General features: G+C 44.1%; 4 protein-coding genes across 4 annotated transcripts; 2 read left to right on the forward strand and 2 right to left on the reverse strand.

Annotated features, from left to right (window-relative positions):
• Positions 1-2,968: 2,968 nt before the first annotated feature.
• On the reverse strand, positions 2,969-5,940 carry JR316_0007869 (uncharacterized protein; the record flags this gene model as incomplete). The annotated part of the gene is made up of 5 exons (XM_047893591.1): positions 2,969-3,523; positions 3,586-3,685; positions 3,739-4,385; positions 4,439-5,188; positions 5,239-5,940. 5 exons carry the CDS (start codon positions 5,938-5,940, stop codon positions 2,969-2,971), a joined length of 2,754 nt encoding a protein of 917 aa, XP_047746906.1.
• Positions 5,941-10,022: 4,082 nt separating this feature from the next.
• On the forward strand, positions 10,023-10,793 carry JR316_0007870 (uncharacterized protein; the record flags this gene model as incomplete). The annotated part of the gene is made up of 2 exons (XM_047893592.1): positions 10,023-10,248; positions 10,321-10,793. The coding sequence occupies 2 exons, from the start codon at positions 10,023-10,025 to the stop codon at positions 10,791-10,793; spliced, it is 699 nt and encodes a 232-aa protein (XP_047746907.1).
• Positions 10,794-11,025: 232 nt separating this feature from the next.
• Positions 11,026-12,047, forward strand: JR316_0007871 (ATP synthase subunit 4, mitochondrial; the record flags this gene model as incomplete). The annotated part of the gene is made up of 6 exons (XM_047893593.1): positions 11,026-11,065; positions 11,116-11,158; positions 11,230-11,440; positions 11,505-11,675; positions 11,740-11,962; positions 12,022-12,047. 6 exons carry the CDS (start codon positions 11,026-11,028, stop codon positions 12,045-12,047), a joined length of 714 nt encoding a protein of 237 aa, XP_047746908.1.
• A 199-nt stretch (positions 12,048-12,246) lies between these two features.
• Positions 12,247-13,760, reverse strand: JR316_0007872 (uncharacterized protein; the record flags this gene model as incomplete). Its single annotated transcript, XM_047893594.1, has 2 exons — positions 12,247-12,752; positions 12,803-13,760. 2 exons carry the CDS (start codon positions 13,758-13,760, stop codon positions 12,247-12,249), a joined length of 1,464 nt encoding a protein of 487 aa, XP_047746909.1.
• Between the last annotated feature and the right edge of the window lie 1,283 nt (positions 13,761-15,043).

A 15,043-nucleotide genomic window follows, 5' to 3' on the forward strand; every position in this document is an offset into this window, starting at 1 on the left:
AGTGCGATGAAGCGGCTTGCAGCAGTAAGAGCGCGGATGCAATGGTCCCTGGAAATTTAAAAATCTGAAACGCCAGTCAACATGTTACCTATAAGCGCCGCGGCTTCTCCAGACCCCACGTTTGTTATCAAATGTAGGCTATCAGGCGTTAATCATAGGCACTACAAACGAGTACAAACGGTGTAAAAGGAGAAGACCAGTGAATGTTACACGACAGAAAGCCTACATCGGTCAACATCAGTTCATATGATCAGTGTCCATGGATCATAATTACACGGAGCCTGTAAGTGGCGCGTGGTGAACCCGGCGCGTACTCGTTCTCTGGGACAGGGTCGAGGGGTGATAACGCCACGTTATTGTCGCGTGCGCGAGGAAATAAACGCACATGGGCGGCAATGACCTCGATCAGCTTCTCAGGTAGTCTCGACTCCAGACAATCCGGATATACCAGGTTTCACACGGTATACTCCGTAGATAGTCTGGTGGGGTTTAACCGTAAGGCAGTACATGAGAGCGAGCCTTGGCACATTTTGGCTGAAATAGGGAATAAAAGGTGCACGTGCAAGGCCTTGGCCAAACACCATCATTTATACTACCTTGGCGTCGACGCGTCGTTAATTAGCACCCCTAATCTGTTTAATAGTATTGAGATGTACAGAGCAGAATGGCTTTGGAAAAGTAATCTATGCAGTATTTTTACCAGGTCGGATGATTTGAATTGAGACTGGTCAGCCAATATGTGTACGAAAACATTGGTGTAGCTATGTTTCAAATCTCAATTTTTCTTACTCCATCTTCGAAATGCCTATTTCTTCAAAGGTTCAACAGTACAAAGGAGACGAAGCCCTTTTGAACATTCTTAGCGATCTCTCATGGAAAATACTTTGCAAAAGACCTTTCCGATGGCAATTAATAGCTGCCGAGGCAATTTTGCAAGGAAAAGATGTGGTTCTTGATGTTGGCACGGGTTGCGGGAAATCACTGTGCTTCTTGCTGCCACTGATGCTATGTAAATCTGATATGTCAATCACCGTATCACCATTGACTGCTCTGATGATTGACCAAGTACGTATCAAATTTTGTAATAGGAGAATTAATATGTTATTAATAATTCATTGGACACCTACTAGACATCAAGCGCTGTGTTAAACACTGTAGCTGTTTGTGCACAGACAGTTTCTCAAGTCGGAAAAGATCAGCTGTATTCCGACATTCTTAGAGGGGTGTTTCAACACATTATGGTCTCGCCAGAGATTGCAGCTTCACCTGAGTTTCACAAATTTGTCTGGTCGAAGCCAGAAATCACAGACCATCTTCGGTCTGTAAACATTGATGAAGCCCACTGTATTACCATGTGGGGTGGTAGCTTTCGGCCAGATTATGGCAACTTGGGCATCTTGCGAGGTCGAATTCCTGTCAATGTACCCATTTTAGCGGCATCGGCAACATTACCAGACCATGTTCTCAGCGATGTCTTAGGAAAGCTACGTTTGGCAAATCCAAAAATGGTCAGGGTTAGTAACGCTCGACCAAACATTGCATTATCTGTCCGTACCATGGAGTTTGACAATGCGTCAAAGGCTGATTTGCGGTTTTTAATTCCACAAAACGCAAATAACTCGGACGACATACCTGTTACTCTTGTATATTGCAATCAGCGTGCAACAACAGAGGACTGTGCTGATCGACTTCGAGATTGGGCAGAAGAGCAAAGCATACCTCGCAATACCATTGCTTTCTACCATTCTTGCGTTGGAAATGACCGTAAACGCGAAATTGAACAGCTGCTTTCTGATAATAAAATCCGGATTGTCATCTGTACAGAGGCATTAGGAATGGTGCGTCTGTATGATTTAATTTTACCAAATCTAATAACATACCTCAGGGATGCGACCTCCGCAATATTGCTCGAGTTGTCCTATGGGGGTTGCCTGAAACCTTCTGTTCTCTTGTACAGAGAATTGGTCGTGCAGGAAGAGACCTCAATACAGATGCTGAGGCAATACTAATTGTTAATCCAGGAATAGCAAAGGGTGAAATTACTGAGGATGCATTTAACGATACTATTGTCATGGCGGCTGCTGAAGGCGAGGCATTAAATCGGCCTATTAGTGAACAAGAACTGGATCGCTCTGTCGAAGCACTAGATGAAGAAGGAGTCCGAATTGCAAATGCAGCTGAGTCAGATAACGAAGACGCTGATGCTACGTTTGCGATGACACCTTCTGTACGGCACTCCAAAGGCAAACGGAAAGTGCAAACAAAAACAAACACTCACCTGCAAGAAACTCGGGCCTTGCTAAATTTTGTGATCACAAAAGAGTGCCGCCGAAAGATCTGGGATGCATTCTTTAATAATGCAAGCAAACGTGAGTGTCAAGTTTCTTTTATTCTAATATTGTATAGTACTTACCTGAACATTAGTTCAGCTTATATATCAGGAAACGACAACGTATAACCCCACTACACATACTTCACGGTGCTGTGACAACTGTCAGCCTCATTTATTTCCATTGGACAATATAGTGCGACATCAACTCACCAGCTTAAAGCGTGGACGCAAGAAAAAAATGCCAGAAGAAGAACAGAACTATATTCGAAATAAACTCTTCAAGTTCCGAGAGCATAATCTGATGGACGCGGTTTACAGCAACCTATCAAGCTTTTCAAGTAGTATGATTATCTCCGATGAGGTAATTAATAAGATTGCAAGCTGTGGCGAGCTAATCAGAGATTATTCTCACCTCCGTCAAATTGTGCGATGGGGATTTGGCCATGATTCAAGCATTGATGGACCTAACAAGTGGGGCTTAATGCTTATGGAGGAACTAGAGAATATCAACAATGCTCTTGAGAACAGGCGAGTAGAAAGTTCAGAAAAGGAGAAGTCGAAGGACTCAACAAGTGTGCCTGCACCGTATGCTTCGATATCATTTGCAGATATATTGACACCAGAAAACTTTTGTGATTAGTTGTATATACTTAACTCGTTTGCGATGCCCTGTACAATTGATACATAATAATCACCATCTGCACCTATAGGAAACTCTTCGTTGTCCATCAACAAATCCTCTATACTCATACAAAGATCTGAACCAATATCAATATCATTTCCGTCCTCAAACACACCTTTGTCATTCGCATTTTCGTATACCGACTCTTCTGATAAATTTGATGATTTAGTCCCTCGATGCGTAGTCTTAATCTTTGCATACTTGAAGTTATGATATGCTGACGGTTTGTTTGCATATTCCGAGCCGGCTTGAAGAAGGTCACGCGCTTCAACACAGTCGTCATTATTTTCACGTTTTGGTGTATAGGTTTGCAATGATTGAGCTTCCAAATGGGTACGCAAGGTGGCAATGTCTGTTGCTGTTGTCGGAGTGGTGTGGCTAATGCTATTAAAAGGAGTGGAGTACTCCTTGTGCATGCGCCGCATCACATCGCGTAATGCAAAAATGCAAACGGAGACCATTGAAAGCCACTGCCAACTGCGGTTTGACCCTTTGGCACTATAAATAATCTCATAACAAAAATCAGCCCATGATACACAGAATACTATTGACTGACTGACAACCGACTCACTTTTAGCCAGAAGTTTTGATGCTCCTGCAATAGATCCATTTCTTTGAACCCATCCACTTTGCCACTGAGATTTGCAAGCCAGTTGTTGAGCCATGCGTCTCTGACAAAAACACAGTTAGCGAGGCGATATTGAAAATCACAACAACAACTTACCGAAGTGTCGAATTCATCTTTTTTAGACGCATAACAATGCCAAACAATGCATCTGCGTATTTTGGCGTTTTCCCCGTCCCACGAAAGGCCAACATTAAATGTGTGCAAAGATCTAATACAACACCAACATCACCCTTTTTGATCGCATATTTGAGCTGGCGAAGATAAAGCGCATCACGATTGAAAAGAATGATGTTTTCGAGAGGAATATCTCGCATTTTGGTGGCCCGAAGTGATTGCACACGGCGTCCGGAGCAGTTTTTGTCCAAAACCAGCTGAGAAACCCTACGGACATCATCAACACTCGTAACACCGGTCTTAATCCAGGTTTCTAGGCTTTCGTAGCCACAGTGAATTCGGAAAGCATCGAGTATGTTGGCCGGCAGTGTTAAATCAAGAATAAGCTCGTAAACCGGACGGAAAGGGGCTGGCGACTTTACTTTCCATCCTGCAGAGATTGGTTTCCGAGCAAGCAAAGTATTGACTTTCCATAATGACCACGGCGATCGTGCATTTGGTTTTCCCCAAAATTCATTTGCAATCATACGAGCGTGTGAGAATTTGAGGTGAAGAAGACCCTCCTGACCCTCTGTAAAGCGGCCAATGTTGTCAAGAAAGTTTGTGTCGTCACGCCGAATAGCCGATGCCTTCCAAAGTGCAACATTAGCGAGATGTAATATTACTATATAAACTGGCTTACCTTGTCCAATAGCGACAAGCTCAGTTGATCTCCAGCACAAATAATAATACCATGTCGTTTGACATCTTCCTCGGACATTTGAAGTGTCGTTTGCAAGATTGTAGAAAGAACATTGAGTGTTCCGTCCAGACTCGACTCATCGATATGCATTGCCGGTAATGGGTACTGACGTGTTTGATGCACTGGAATTTGATGCACTGTTGGTGCAGGAAGAATGTGTGCGAATAATTTACTGCGTAGATCTGGAAATGCGTTATACAGAATGTCCTCGATGTGCCAAAGTTGCCCATTTTGCACACGGAAAGCCTCCTCGCAACTTGGCAGCAAATCGAGACCATCAAACTCTAAGACTTGAGGGCGTACCACACGCGGCGGTTTGAGGGACGTTGGAAGAGACCCAACCTCTACTCCAAACAGCGGGACAAGAGTGGCAGTTGTACCATTATCGAAATGATCCTTTGCATCGTGGCGTTGTTGACTGACACGGAAGGCGAAATTGATGTTATCCCAAATGATCATAAATGTAACCAGGTGGGCAATAGTCCGTGTTTCCTCAAGCAACTCGTCGCTCAGCTTTTTCAGCTTTTCAACAGCTTGTGAATACGAAAGTGTGAGTCCAGCGTGATTCAGAACATTAAAAAGCGACTTCGAGGTGCCGCAGGCCAATAGATATAGGCACATTGAAGTCTGAAAGTCGGTTGCATGCTCGCTCCGAGACTTGGCAAGCATACAAAAAACTGTAGCCAAAATCTGGTAAATTGTAAGCAACAAACATATGTTGGAACATAAAGTCAACACACCAGGTCATGTTGTTTGTGTTTGTACTTCTCCGACGAGGGTGGAAAGGCAACGACACGGAAATGGTTGTACAAAGTAGGTGCAATTCGTTCGGCATCCTGCAAGAAACCCGATAGAGAAAAGTGGGCAAGAGTTTCAAACATTGACTGGCCGCGGGATGGCGTGAATTCCGCAGCCAGAGCATCGGCCTCCATTGCAGCAAGCTGTCGGGTTGTTGACAGTGCCCAGTCAGTGGCTACAACTCGCTCACGGGCCATTATGTTGTCCAAGAGTGATTTGCCATGGTTCACAAGCATGCGTGAAACCTGCGATGAGCGAACTGGGTGTGTGGTTCTGAGAAGCGCGGACATAAAGGAGTGAAGGGTGTACCCGCCGTCATTGAGTAACCCCAGGTAATGGTCAATGTCCTCGTTTTCTTGCTGTTGTTGTGATAGAACCTTCACCTCTTTCTCCTTTCTACGTCTCTCCTTCTGCTCCTGTATATCCGACTGCGCTTTTCGCTTTTTGGTTTGGGGAGTAAGGCCGTCAACAAAAGAAATGGGTGTTGAATTGGATTTGAAAGGCGTGAGAGGCTCTCTTGACGGCGTGGTTTGACTGGGTGTCAGTTTTGGCTGGCGAAAGACAATCGTGGAAGCAGGGCGCCGTAACGGTGTTTTGTTTTCGTCGTTTGTACATTTGCGAGGTGTGCGAGTTGTGTATGACATAGTTGAGGAGAGTCTTTCAATCAGTCATGCGTCATTCAACACGGACGCGACGGGCGATACGCGCAGGCTTGGTATCACATGGTAAATCTCACGTGAGACTTTTATTACCATTTTTATCGAAAAAGTGCCAAGAATCATTCTCATGTACTCGCTCACGGCTAAACCGTACCAGTCTATATAGGTGAAATAGCTGGCGCCCGTCCCTCCTAGTATATCCAGATAAATTTCATCACATAATTTCAACTGACTAATACTCGGAGGCCACATGTGTAAGCTAGCTATCACCTATAGAGACTGGGTTCGAGTCTACTTCTCAGGCATATTCTACAATATCACTCTGAGATCTTGGCGTTGAATAATTTTTGGTCAGGCTATTATCTGCTAGGCTCTGGTAGGTCAAGTAGAGGAATTCACAGAGCGTAATATCTAATATCACTCATATGTTAAGCATAGAATAAAATTTGGACTTTTACTAATGTCCTCGGCCTCAATCGAACAGTGCTAATTAGGTAGAATTGAAAAACATGCGCTTGATTTTTCGCGGAGTTACGAACGTCAGCGAGCAACTGGCCGCCGACGGATAAATACGGACTGGGACTCTAATTAAGTATGAGGCGACAAGATTGACAGCAAATAAAACCATCGAACGCCTGAATTGGAGAATCTTAGAGCATATGGGATCCAAAAGTCCGTTATTAAAATAACTTTGCTTTCAACATAGTACGTATCTCGAGGCGTATTCACTGATGCCATGACATCGGCATTGTGGACATAAAACTGTAAAATGGAGACCTTTCTCTGGACCCAGAACTATGGAACGAGTGCTGATTTTTACGCTGTGCAAGCTCTCCCAGAGTAATCGTACGCGTAAGTTTTGTACCCCTGTAATGCTGTAAAACAGACATAGGTTTCGGCCGTCGGTGATACTTTCTTATCACAGTTTGTCGTATCTGAATATGTTTAAACTTCAGCATAGTCTGGATTTTATCACAGTCACTGGTGGGCAAGTGATAGGATAAACAATAGCATGTCTGTCTGTCAATAACTATCACGGCAATTCACTTGGGAGAGTTGTCGACTGTGACCTCAGCGCGCTTGAAGCAAATAATCGAGCATCCTGAAAAGATATATGACCTCACAAGGTGCTGGCGCATTTGCCACATGCACATGGTGTAATGAGCTGAGGCGAAATAATTGATCGTGCTAGATATAAAGCCGATATACTGTAGACCTTGGCTAATCTTGTGGCCAGTCTCGTGAGCGGACACAAGCCCCTGTACCAGACAAGTTAGAACCTGTGATAGTAGTTATTAACGGGGCGGGGTATCAGTAGAGGTTTTTATCTCACCCCACTCACCCCATAGAGAAGGGGACTTGAAATGTGGGATATTTCTTATTTGAGGTGGACAGACTTAAGTATACCATGTGGATTCTGATACTGAGCAAGCCTGGAAAGCTCTAAGCGGTGGAGTGTGGGTCAAAGGTTTGCTCATTCCGCGGTTCCGGACCAAAAAAAAAAACCGGGGATGTCGGTCTATTCTGCTTTCATTGTTTAAGAAGGTATTCATTATCGATTAACCATACAGACCAAAAGAGGCAAATGGACTGCGAGAATTCATCTTGATGGACAAAATAGACTCTGCAGCCACGTTATTTGCCAAGCCGGCGATCATTTTCGTTAAGTCCTGGAAGAGTCTTTGCAATTCAAAGACCCATTAACACCGCAGGAAATCCAGCGAAAGCCGATGAAAGTTCATCTCAGATCACTTGTGAGTCTCTCAATTTGTCAAATTTCCGGATTCTTGGGATGTTGAAGGTAGTGAAACCCATTCATCTTATCACGACAACATCTGGTAGTAAACATAGCGGCATTCAGTATGACATTATGCTGGAATGGTAAACACTGCAGATATGTAACAGAGAGAGCAGCTCACGCCCTACAATTTTTTGCACATGTACGTGGTAAAATCTTATAAGTTTGAGTCATGTCAATGAACTCGTGCTCAAGTATAGCACTGTACTCAGTGCAAATATGCAGCTTTTGTATCGTTGACGTCGTTTCACTTGAGCTACCCAAGTTTGCTAGATCTAGTGGTGCTTGTTCCATTAACCATCCTAATTGTCTGTTCATTTACCCGGGATGAGCATACATGAGTATAATATTAACACTGACTTTGTTCCACGCATTCTTTACTAGGCGAGAGTGCAACAGTGGACTAGAAATAGAAAATTGCTAACTAATATATTTACATATCTGTTTTACCAGGGTAAAATCATGTAATCTTTTGAAGGATTTGAATCTTCTAAACATAATTTAGATAGGTTTTTAGATCTTGTACTTCTATCCCTCAATATTCATTAAAAATGTCCTATTCTCTGTATAGTTCTTAGAAGGCATTCCGATCTCCACCAAGAAGTTTGTTTGAGTTTAAGTTTCGGGTTTGAATCTTCTGTCATGAATTGTTCTCTTTTTTTTAGTGCAGTCTTGATCTTCATATTTCTTCGAGTGCTTACACATTGTTATCAAATATCGTGAATCTTTGCAAGACGCGTCTTAGGTTAGACGCGTCGCGGTGTCCTTTCCGTCACGTGCATCAATTCTCGCGGAGCTGATTGGGGACACCCAACAATTTTATCAAGTTGACTTCAACCACAACGATTCTGGCCGAGACTAGCAAACACACCATTCATTAATTCCTTCGCCCAATCTTGTGCACGTATAAATCTATACTGGTATGCTCCTAAAGTCATGTTTAACTTCTGAAACCTCTGATCATCAATTTTATTATTCGTTCTATTTGATTCCTATATATACTCTCAAGAAATAGGAGTGCAGGCTCAACCTCCATAATCAAGAGAAAAATATCTTTTCTGAGCTAAGGATTGAATTCTCACTACTCGCGCAACAAATTGCATCTTGACATATTCGAGAGACTATTTTTTTGGTTTCTGAACAGGTGAAGCACACTGTTATGCGCCTTCCGTTGAACTTATTCTAATGGACTCTGCGTATTTTTATATCGAGGTGTTATCACAACTGCGAAACCTTCCACAAGTACTGGATAACGCCACCGAATCTCACGGTGAGCGCGTATTCATTGGCGTCAGGAATAACACAGGGAGTTGTGAGATCACGAGCACAATTCTATCTTGACTCTAATTATTTCTGGCTGTGGACTGTTGGTTAATTTAACCTAAACAATTCACCTTTTCCGGGTACTCAACTCCCGGATGCTTCGCCCGACTCAAGACACTTTCTCAGCCTTGTTACAAACGGAGTCAATAGTCGGGGAACATCCATCATTCGACAACTGACCCAACAACTGGCCCATTTTTATAGATACAACTTCACTATTTAATACCAAGTTGTGCCATTGACTGTGGTTCTCTTCCCTGGGTGTCTCTGGTTCTCAATGTCTCTCTCACCATACCGCGGTCTTCCTCCAGAGCTCTTAGACAGGCTCTTTGATGAACTAAAAGTCAATTCTCGAGGCAACAAATCATACAGGAGAGACTCGTCCTTGAATCGGGCACTACGATCATGCCTCTTTGTTTCCAAATCCTTCAGACATCGAGCTCTCCGTATACTCTTTCGGCACGTCCACATTACCAATGGTTCTACAGAACTAGGATGCCACCGTGTGGGCCTTTTGCGCGGGTTGATTTCGCCGCCTTCAAACATACAACTCGAAGGCATTGGGCAATATATTGAGAGAGTATCCATAGCCTTCCGGACACACCACAAAGTCTCGATTTTTTCGTCGCCTTTGGAACATTATAATCGGATAAAGAAGTTCCTAGGGGATCAGGACTTGATTTACATAATCCGGCGCCTACACGGAGACGGATATGGTATCAAGGAGCTGGAACTGTCTCTTCTTATAACGCGTGCTGGCAGGGGCTCCTGTGGACTGAGATGGGATGAGCTCGACCGACAGTTTCGCCTCGCTCTCTGGGACCTGATTCAGTCACCTCATTTAAATTACCTTTGGATATCCGACATCCACCACATTCCTCTCACACTCCTCGATAAATCACACGTTGAATATCTTCGTCATCACCAGTCTATTCTCGGGCAGCATATGTCCTTGTTCTCCCACTCGGCGCAGGAGCTACCCTACCCCATATTAGAGGTTTGCTTTAACAGTCATTCGGGCTCACATCGATCCAACCGGCCGTCTAATAGTCCCTTCCAAAACCTGAAGACATATGCGTCACTCAGCAATGGGCCCGAACAGCTAAGCCTGACATGGGACGTCATCAACTCAGGTGCACAGTCCCTCGAAGCCGTCTCGATTGAAAATTATGGTCAGTTGATCAAAGCTCGACGTTTTGTCTGTTACGTGATCAGATAATCACTGACCTTCCAATCTAATCCAGGGAAATTTTCTGTCCCTCCTATGGCACTTACCCTGGATCGTCTTGTGAATTTAACCTACCTATCATACTCTCAACGCCATATCCCATGGTTTACGCCAGAAAACTATGACCAGAATATCGGAAAACTTTCCCAGTTCCTAATAACAAAAGCACCGATGAAACACCTTGAACGCATCGATCTCGAACTCCAATGTCATGTAGCGGGCGTTCCGGATCCGTCGTTCGATGCCGAAACGGTCGCTCAATGGCGGCACTTTGATCATGTATTTTCTGGGCCTCAATATCCAGCTTTACAATATCTTTTTGTCAAGATCTTTGTTGAAATTATCCTGGAATCGATCTCGGATGATTTTGACGTGAATATTTTCACCGATTTGGCGACTTTGGAGTTGGAGCGCTGCTTCGTCCAGTTATCTACGAGAGACAAAACAGTCTTCAAAGTCGATGTGGGAGCTTCTGTAGAGGTCGTATAGTATTAGTGCCCAAGGCAAAGTGACAATAAACATGGTTTTTGAGGTCAACTCGCTGGTCAGATTGTGGTCGCCGTAGTGTTTCAAAATAGCAAATGATGGCAAGAGAAGGAAAGAGGTGACCCTAACCTCAGTGACGTGCATCGTGGAAAATCGGACTAAAGTTCCCACGCATATTTCCTTCCAACCAGCTCACCGACAGTCCTCCTCCTCCTCTGCAAAACTCTGCATTAGAATGGTGTCCAGAATTGCTATCAGCGCTCTGAGAGCAGCTGGTCAGTGCGCTTTTGATTTTCTGACGAGTATACCGCTGATTATCCCTCAGCTCGCCCCAGAGCCTTCGTTGCTCTGCCTCAGAGCTATAGCGCGTAAGACCGTCTCCGTGTCATGGGTTGTGACCACCGGCTGACCCTGTTTCTTGCATCTTTTCTGACAAAAGTCGGTCGATGGCCACCAATCCCCCTCCCTCGGAACGCGCGTCGGAACTCATCGAGAAGCTTCCTTCATCCCCCAACCTGATCACCAAAACCGGCACTGCTCTTCTCGGTGTCGGTGCTGCTGCCGCGGCCATTTCTTCGGAACTCTACGTCGTCAACGAAGAGACAATCATTCTCGTTGCCTCCGCCATCGTGTTCACCTACATCGCTAAGGTGCGTTTTCCGGAAATTGTAGGGAAATGATGTCAATTCATGACTGCTTGGTGGGCTTGTGTAGGTCATTCGTGAGCCATACACCGAGTGGGCCGACGGTCACGTCCAGCGCATCAAGAAGATTCTCAACGACGCTCGTGCCGAGCACACTGGTGCCGTTAAGGAGCGCATTGATTCCGTTGGACAAATGAAGGATGTCGTCTCTGTCACCGAGGCTCTCTTCGCTCTCTCCAAGGTACGCTCTACGCGTCTTACTCGGGGTATTCCTTCTCATATTATATGGACACTTCTATCTGTAGGAGACTGCTAAGCTTGAGGCTGAGAACTTTGTTCAACACCAAAAGATAACCATGGCCGCCGAACTCAAGTCTGTTCTCGACAGCTGGGTCCGCTACGAGCAGCAATTGAAAGAGAGCGAGCAGGCTGACCTCACTAAGACCGTCATCGACAAGGTTGTTGCTGCCCTCAAGGATGAGAAGACTCAAAAGGATATTTTGGCCAGCGCTGTCGCTGAGATTGAGCGTACGTGGCTCGAATATTGCCGTTTGTTTTTCACGCTAATTCTATCTTTTATGGAACAGAACTCGTCAAGAGCAAGGCTATCTAATTTTTTCGACGTCTCCCATGTATAGTGCACACTTAGACCTATTGCAATGATTGAGGAACTCGAAAGTTGATTAGAACTTCAAGGCATACCTAATTGTGCCCTCTTGCAGTGAACCCTGACCAGAGGTTTGTTAACGTCATTGTTCAAGTGCCGAGCCTTTGGATTTGCCACACTCCAGAATCAATTGTGGAAATGATGCCTATTGTTCGTCAAAAATTGACACAGCTACTAACACCATAGATTCCACCGTAATGGAGAAGTCCACTGTCTTCGAGTCATTCAAGCGAGGAAATTCGTCCTTCAATCTCCTGGCGGTAAATTCCAGAAATGCCTGATTATCAAAGTCCTTGAAAGCTGGATGGACACGGATGGTTACACGAAATCCCAAGGACACCTGCTTCAGAGAGGGGTATTTTGGTCCTGACAGCAGTTTGTCGAGTTCGTCCCATTGCCGATTATCCGACTTTTCATCGGGAAAAAAGAAATTGGTTGGGACGTTGTATTCCTGGAATTTGAATTCAATTTCAAGGTGTTCGAATGTTTCCATTGGCACAGGTACATTGAGAAGGTCATAGAGTCCTATCAAGCTTCGATCCGTGCCGGGAACATAAGGCGTAAATGAAGTGCGATTGTGAGTTAACACAAAACCCTTGAGATGATTCAATTTGCCTAAGTTGAAGTCAGGTGGGGGTCCCTCAATATGACCTATCAGAAGGTTGAAGGGTATGACAAGAAAACAAAACTGATCTTCTTACCCATTTGATCAAGTTGAAGGTTAGCCAAGAAGGGTGAGGCTGCTATTATCTTCCATGTCCTTTGAGAGTCATCTTGAGAGCCTATGAATGTGACCAAGATTCTGAGGCGTGCAAATAATGAAGTACTCTGTAAGTGCTCCCCATCTGTACCAAACGGATATGTGTGATCTGTTATAAAAATCTCCAGAGGTGGGTCGGGGAGATTTATGTCGCCCAGGTTGGGAGCGGAAAAATCAGAGGCATCAGAATCATCAAGCAACTGATAGACCTGGAGAACTTTAATTTGTGCACCTTTGATAAAAGTGGATGGGAGACGAGATATATGTGCAATTTGAAGATGGATTAATGACCGTGATCGAACGAGGTTCCGTAGCGCCTGTTGAAACCCGGCGTCTAGCGTTGTCCAATCCACCGAATCGTCTGGTTTGATATGCAAGAAAAAAGCACACAGGTTTGGCGCGTTTGTGTAAAGCGTGCGGAAAAGGTCAATCACCCACTGATGTCCCATTACGTCTCTGATCGGCGTCTCCCTGCCCAATACGCGGTAGGAATCATCGTCATGCTCAAATCCCGGCAGGAAGGATACTGTGATTTCCTGCAGATGGCGGCCCGCGCTATCGAAGGCAGGTCCAAATGGTGATTTAAGAATTTCTGTGAGTGCTCGAATGCGATCCAGTGAGAGTTGGTTATGTGCGGTGACTGCCAGCCGTCTGAAGAGTATCGAGAGAGAACGGGTTCTGAAGGCACTGGAAACAAAAAGGAAGGATCGTAAGGTCCTTTGGTGCTCTAGAAAAGTGTCCCGGTCCTCAGGAGGCGTTCCTATCTCATCGATGATAAGATCCAGAACTTCTTGAGGCAGAATGATACCATGAGCAGGCTTTATTGGTTCAATAGCCAAAGAACCTAATGACTTGACGAGTGCGTTTGAAGTATGTGGTAATTGTTTTACATCCATCATGTAGACCGTAAAACGTCGAGGTGACCTTGGATAACAAAATGCCAGCTTCTTCACCTCCGTTCATGAACTGAACCCTGAGAAAAAATAGCCTGGGAAATATATCTGAGAAGCCCGTCAGAAGTTCTGGATAGCAAAATCCTTCGGAGATACCTCAATTTCCTATAAGTGAGCTGTTGATGGTGACCAAGTTCAACTGAAGTGTAACAACTAGAACAGGAAAGGTAGATTTGTGGTATCAAATTAGGCGCCTCCATTCACGTGATGGAAGACTATAAATAATCTGTTGATCCTGATTGGATCCTAACGTTAACTTTCATACCCATTGGGACAAAAAGATTATACTATACGATGCTCTTGAGAACTTGAAAAAATTCTGACAACGCCGGAAAGATTTTAAATTTGAAGAATTGATTTAATGTTTCGTGGTTAAGAACAACTGAGAATCCGTCGAAAGCTCATCCAACAAACGGGGCGGTACTATACGGTCTTTAGCAGAAACACACTTTGTGTTTTTGAAGTCGATTGTTTGATCAGTTTGAAGTCCGTTAATAATAGCCGACTATTATTTAAAGGTCCGATGACAGCCTCAAACCAACCTTTAAACCTGCCAGCGCATTTCCCTTCAAATTTCCGGTATGCATATGATATACTTTATGGCGCCTCGTATCCCATGTATTAATAATTCTGGTTTCAAGAGGCCCATGAACGTTTCAACTACCGAGTCCAAGACGATGATCGTGGCGATCCATAGTACATCTGGCTAATCGAAAATCTACCCAGTCTTGCAACACATCCGTCCTATTTATCAAATTTATAATACAGGTCAAGACGTCCTACCTAACCCAGGTAGGAAGGTTTCCCGTTTTCAATAGCTACATATATACAACTTAACAGATCCATCATAGTCCCAAAATCACTCTGAGTCTCTATATCAGTCCCATACCATTACGATATGTGTTATCCCACTACATGTTGACCAAATGAACATGATAATTCAACTGCGCATTGTGTTCTGTTGGTACTAGTGTGCTGTACTTACAATCGAGAAATGTTCTAGCAGAAGATGCTACTACTGATTTTTATCTTCAGAGATTTACTGCGAGTGACAAAACAAATTGAGTGTGAAGCTAAAAATGTGAATTGGTTTTCAGAATAGATAATATATATAGACATTAACGTTTGATAGAAAATTATTACAAACGCAGAACTAAACGAGAGACATATTGGAACGAAAGTAAAATGGAATAAGAATCAGGATAAAGAATGACTGAAGTGTATGCGTG

This window comes from Psilocybe cubensis, chromosome 7, assembly GCF_017499595.1.
Source record: "Psilocybe cubensis strain MGC-MH-2018 chromosome 7, whole genome shotgun sequence".
Lineage (NCBI taxonomy): Eukaryota > Fungi > Basidiomycota > Agaricomycetes > Agaricales > Agrocybaceae > Psilocybe > Psilocybe cubensis.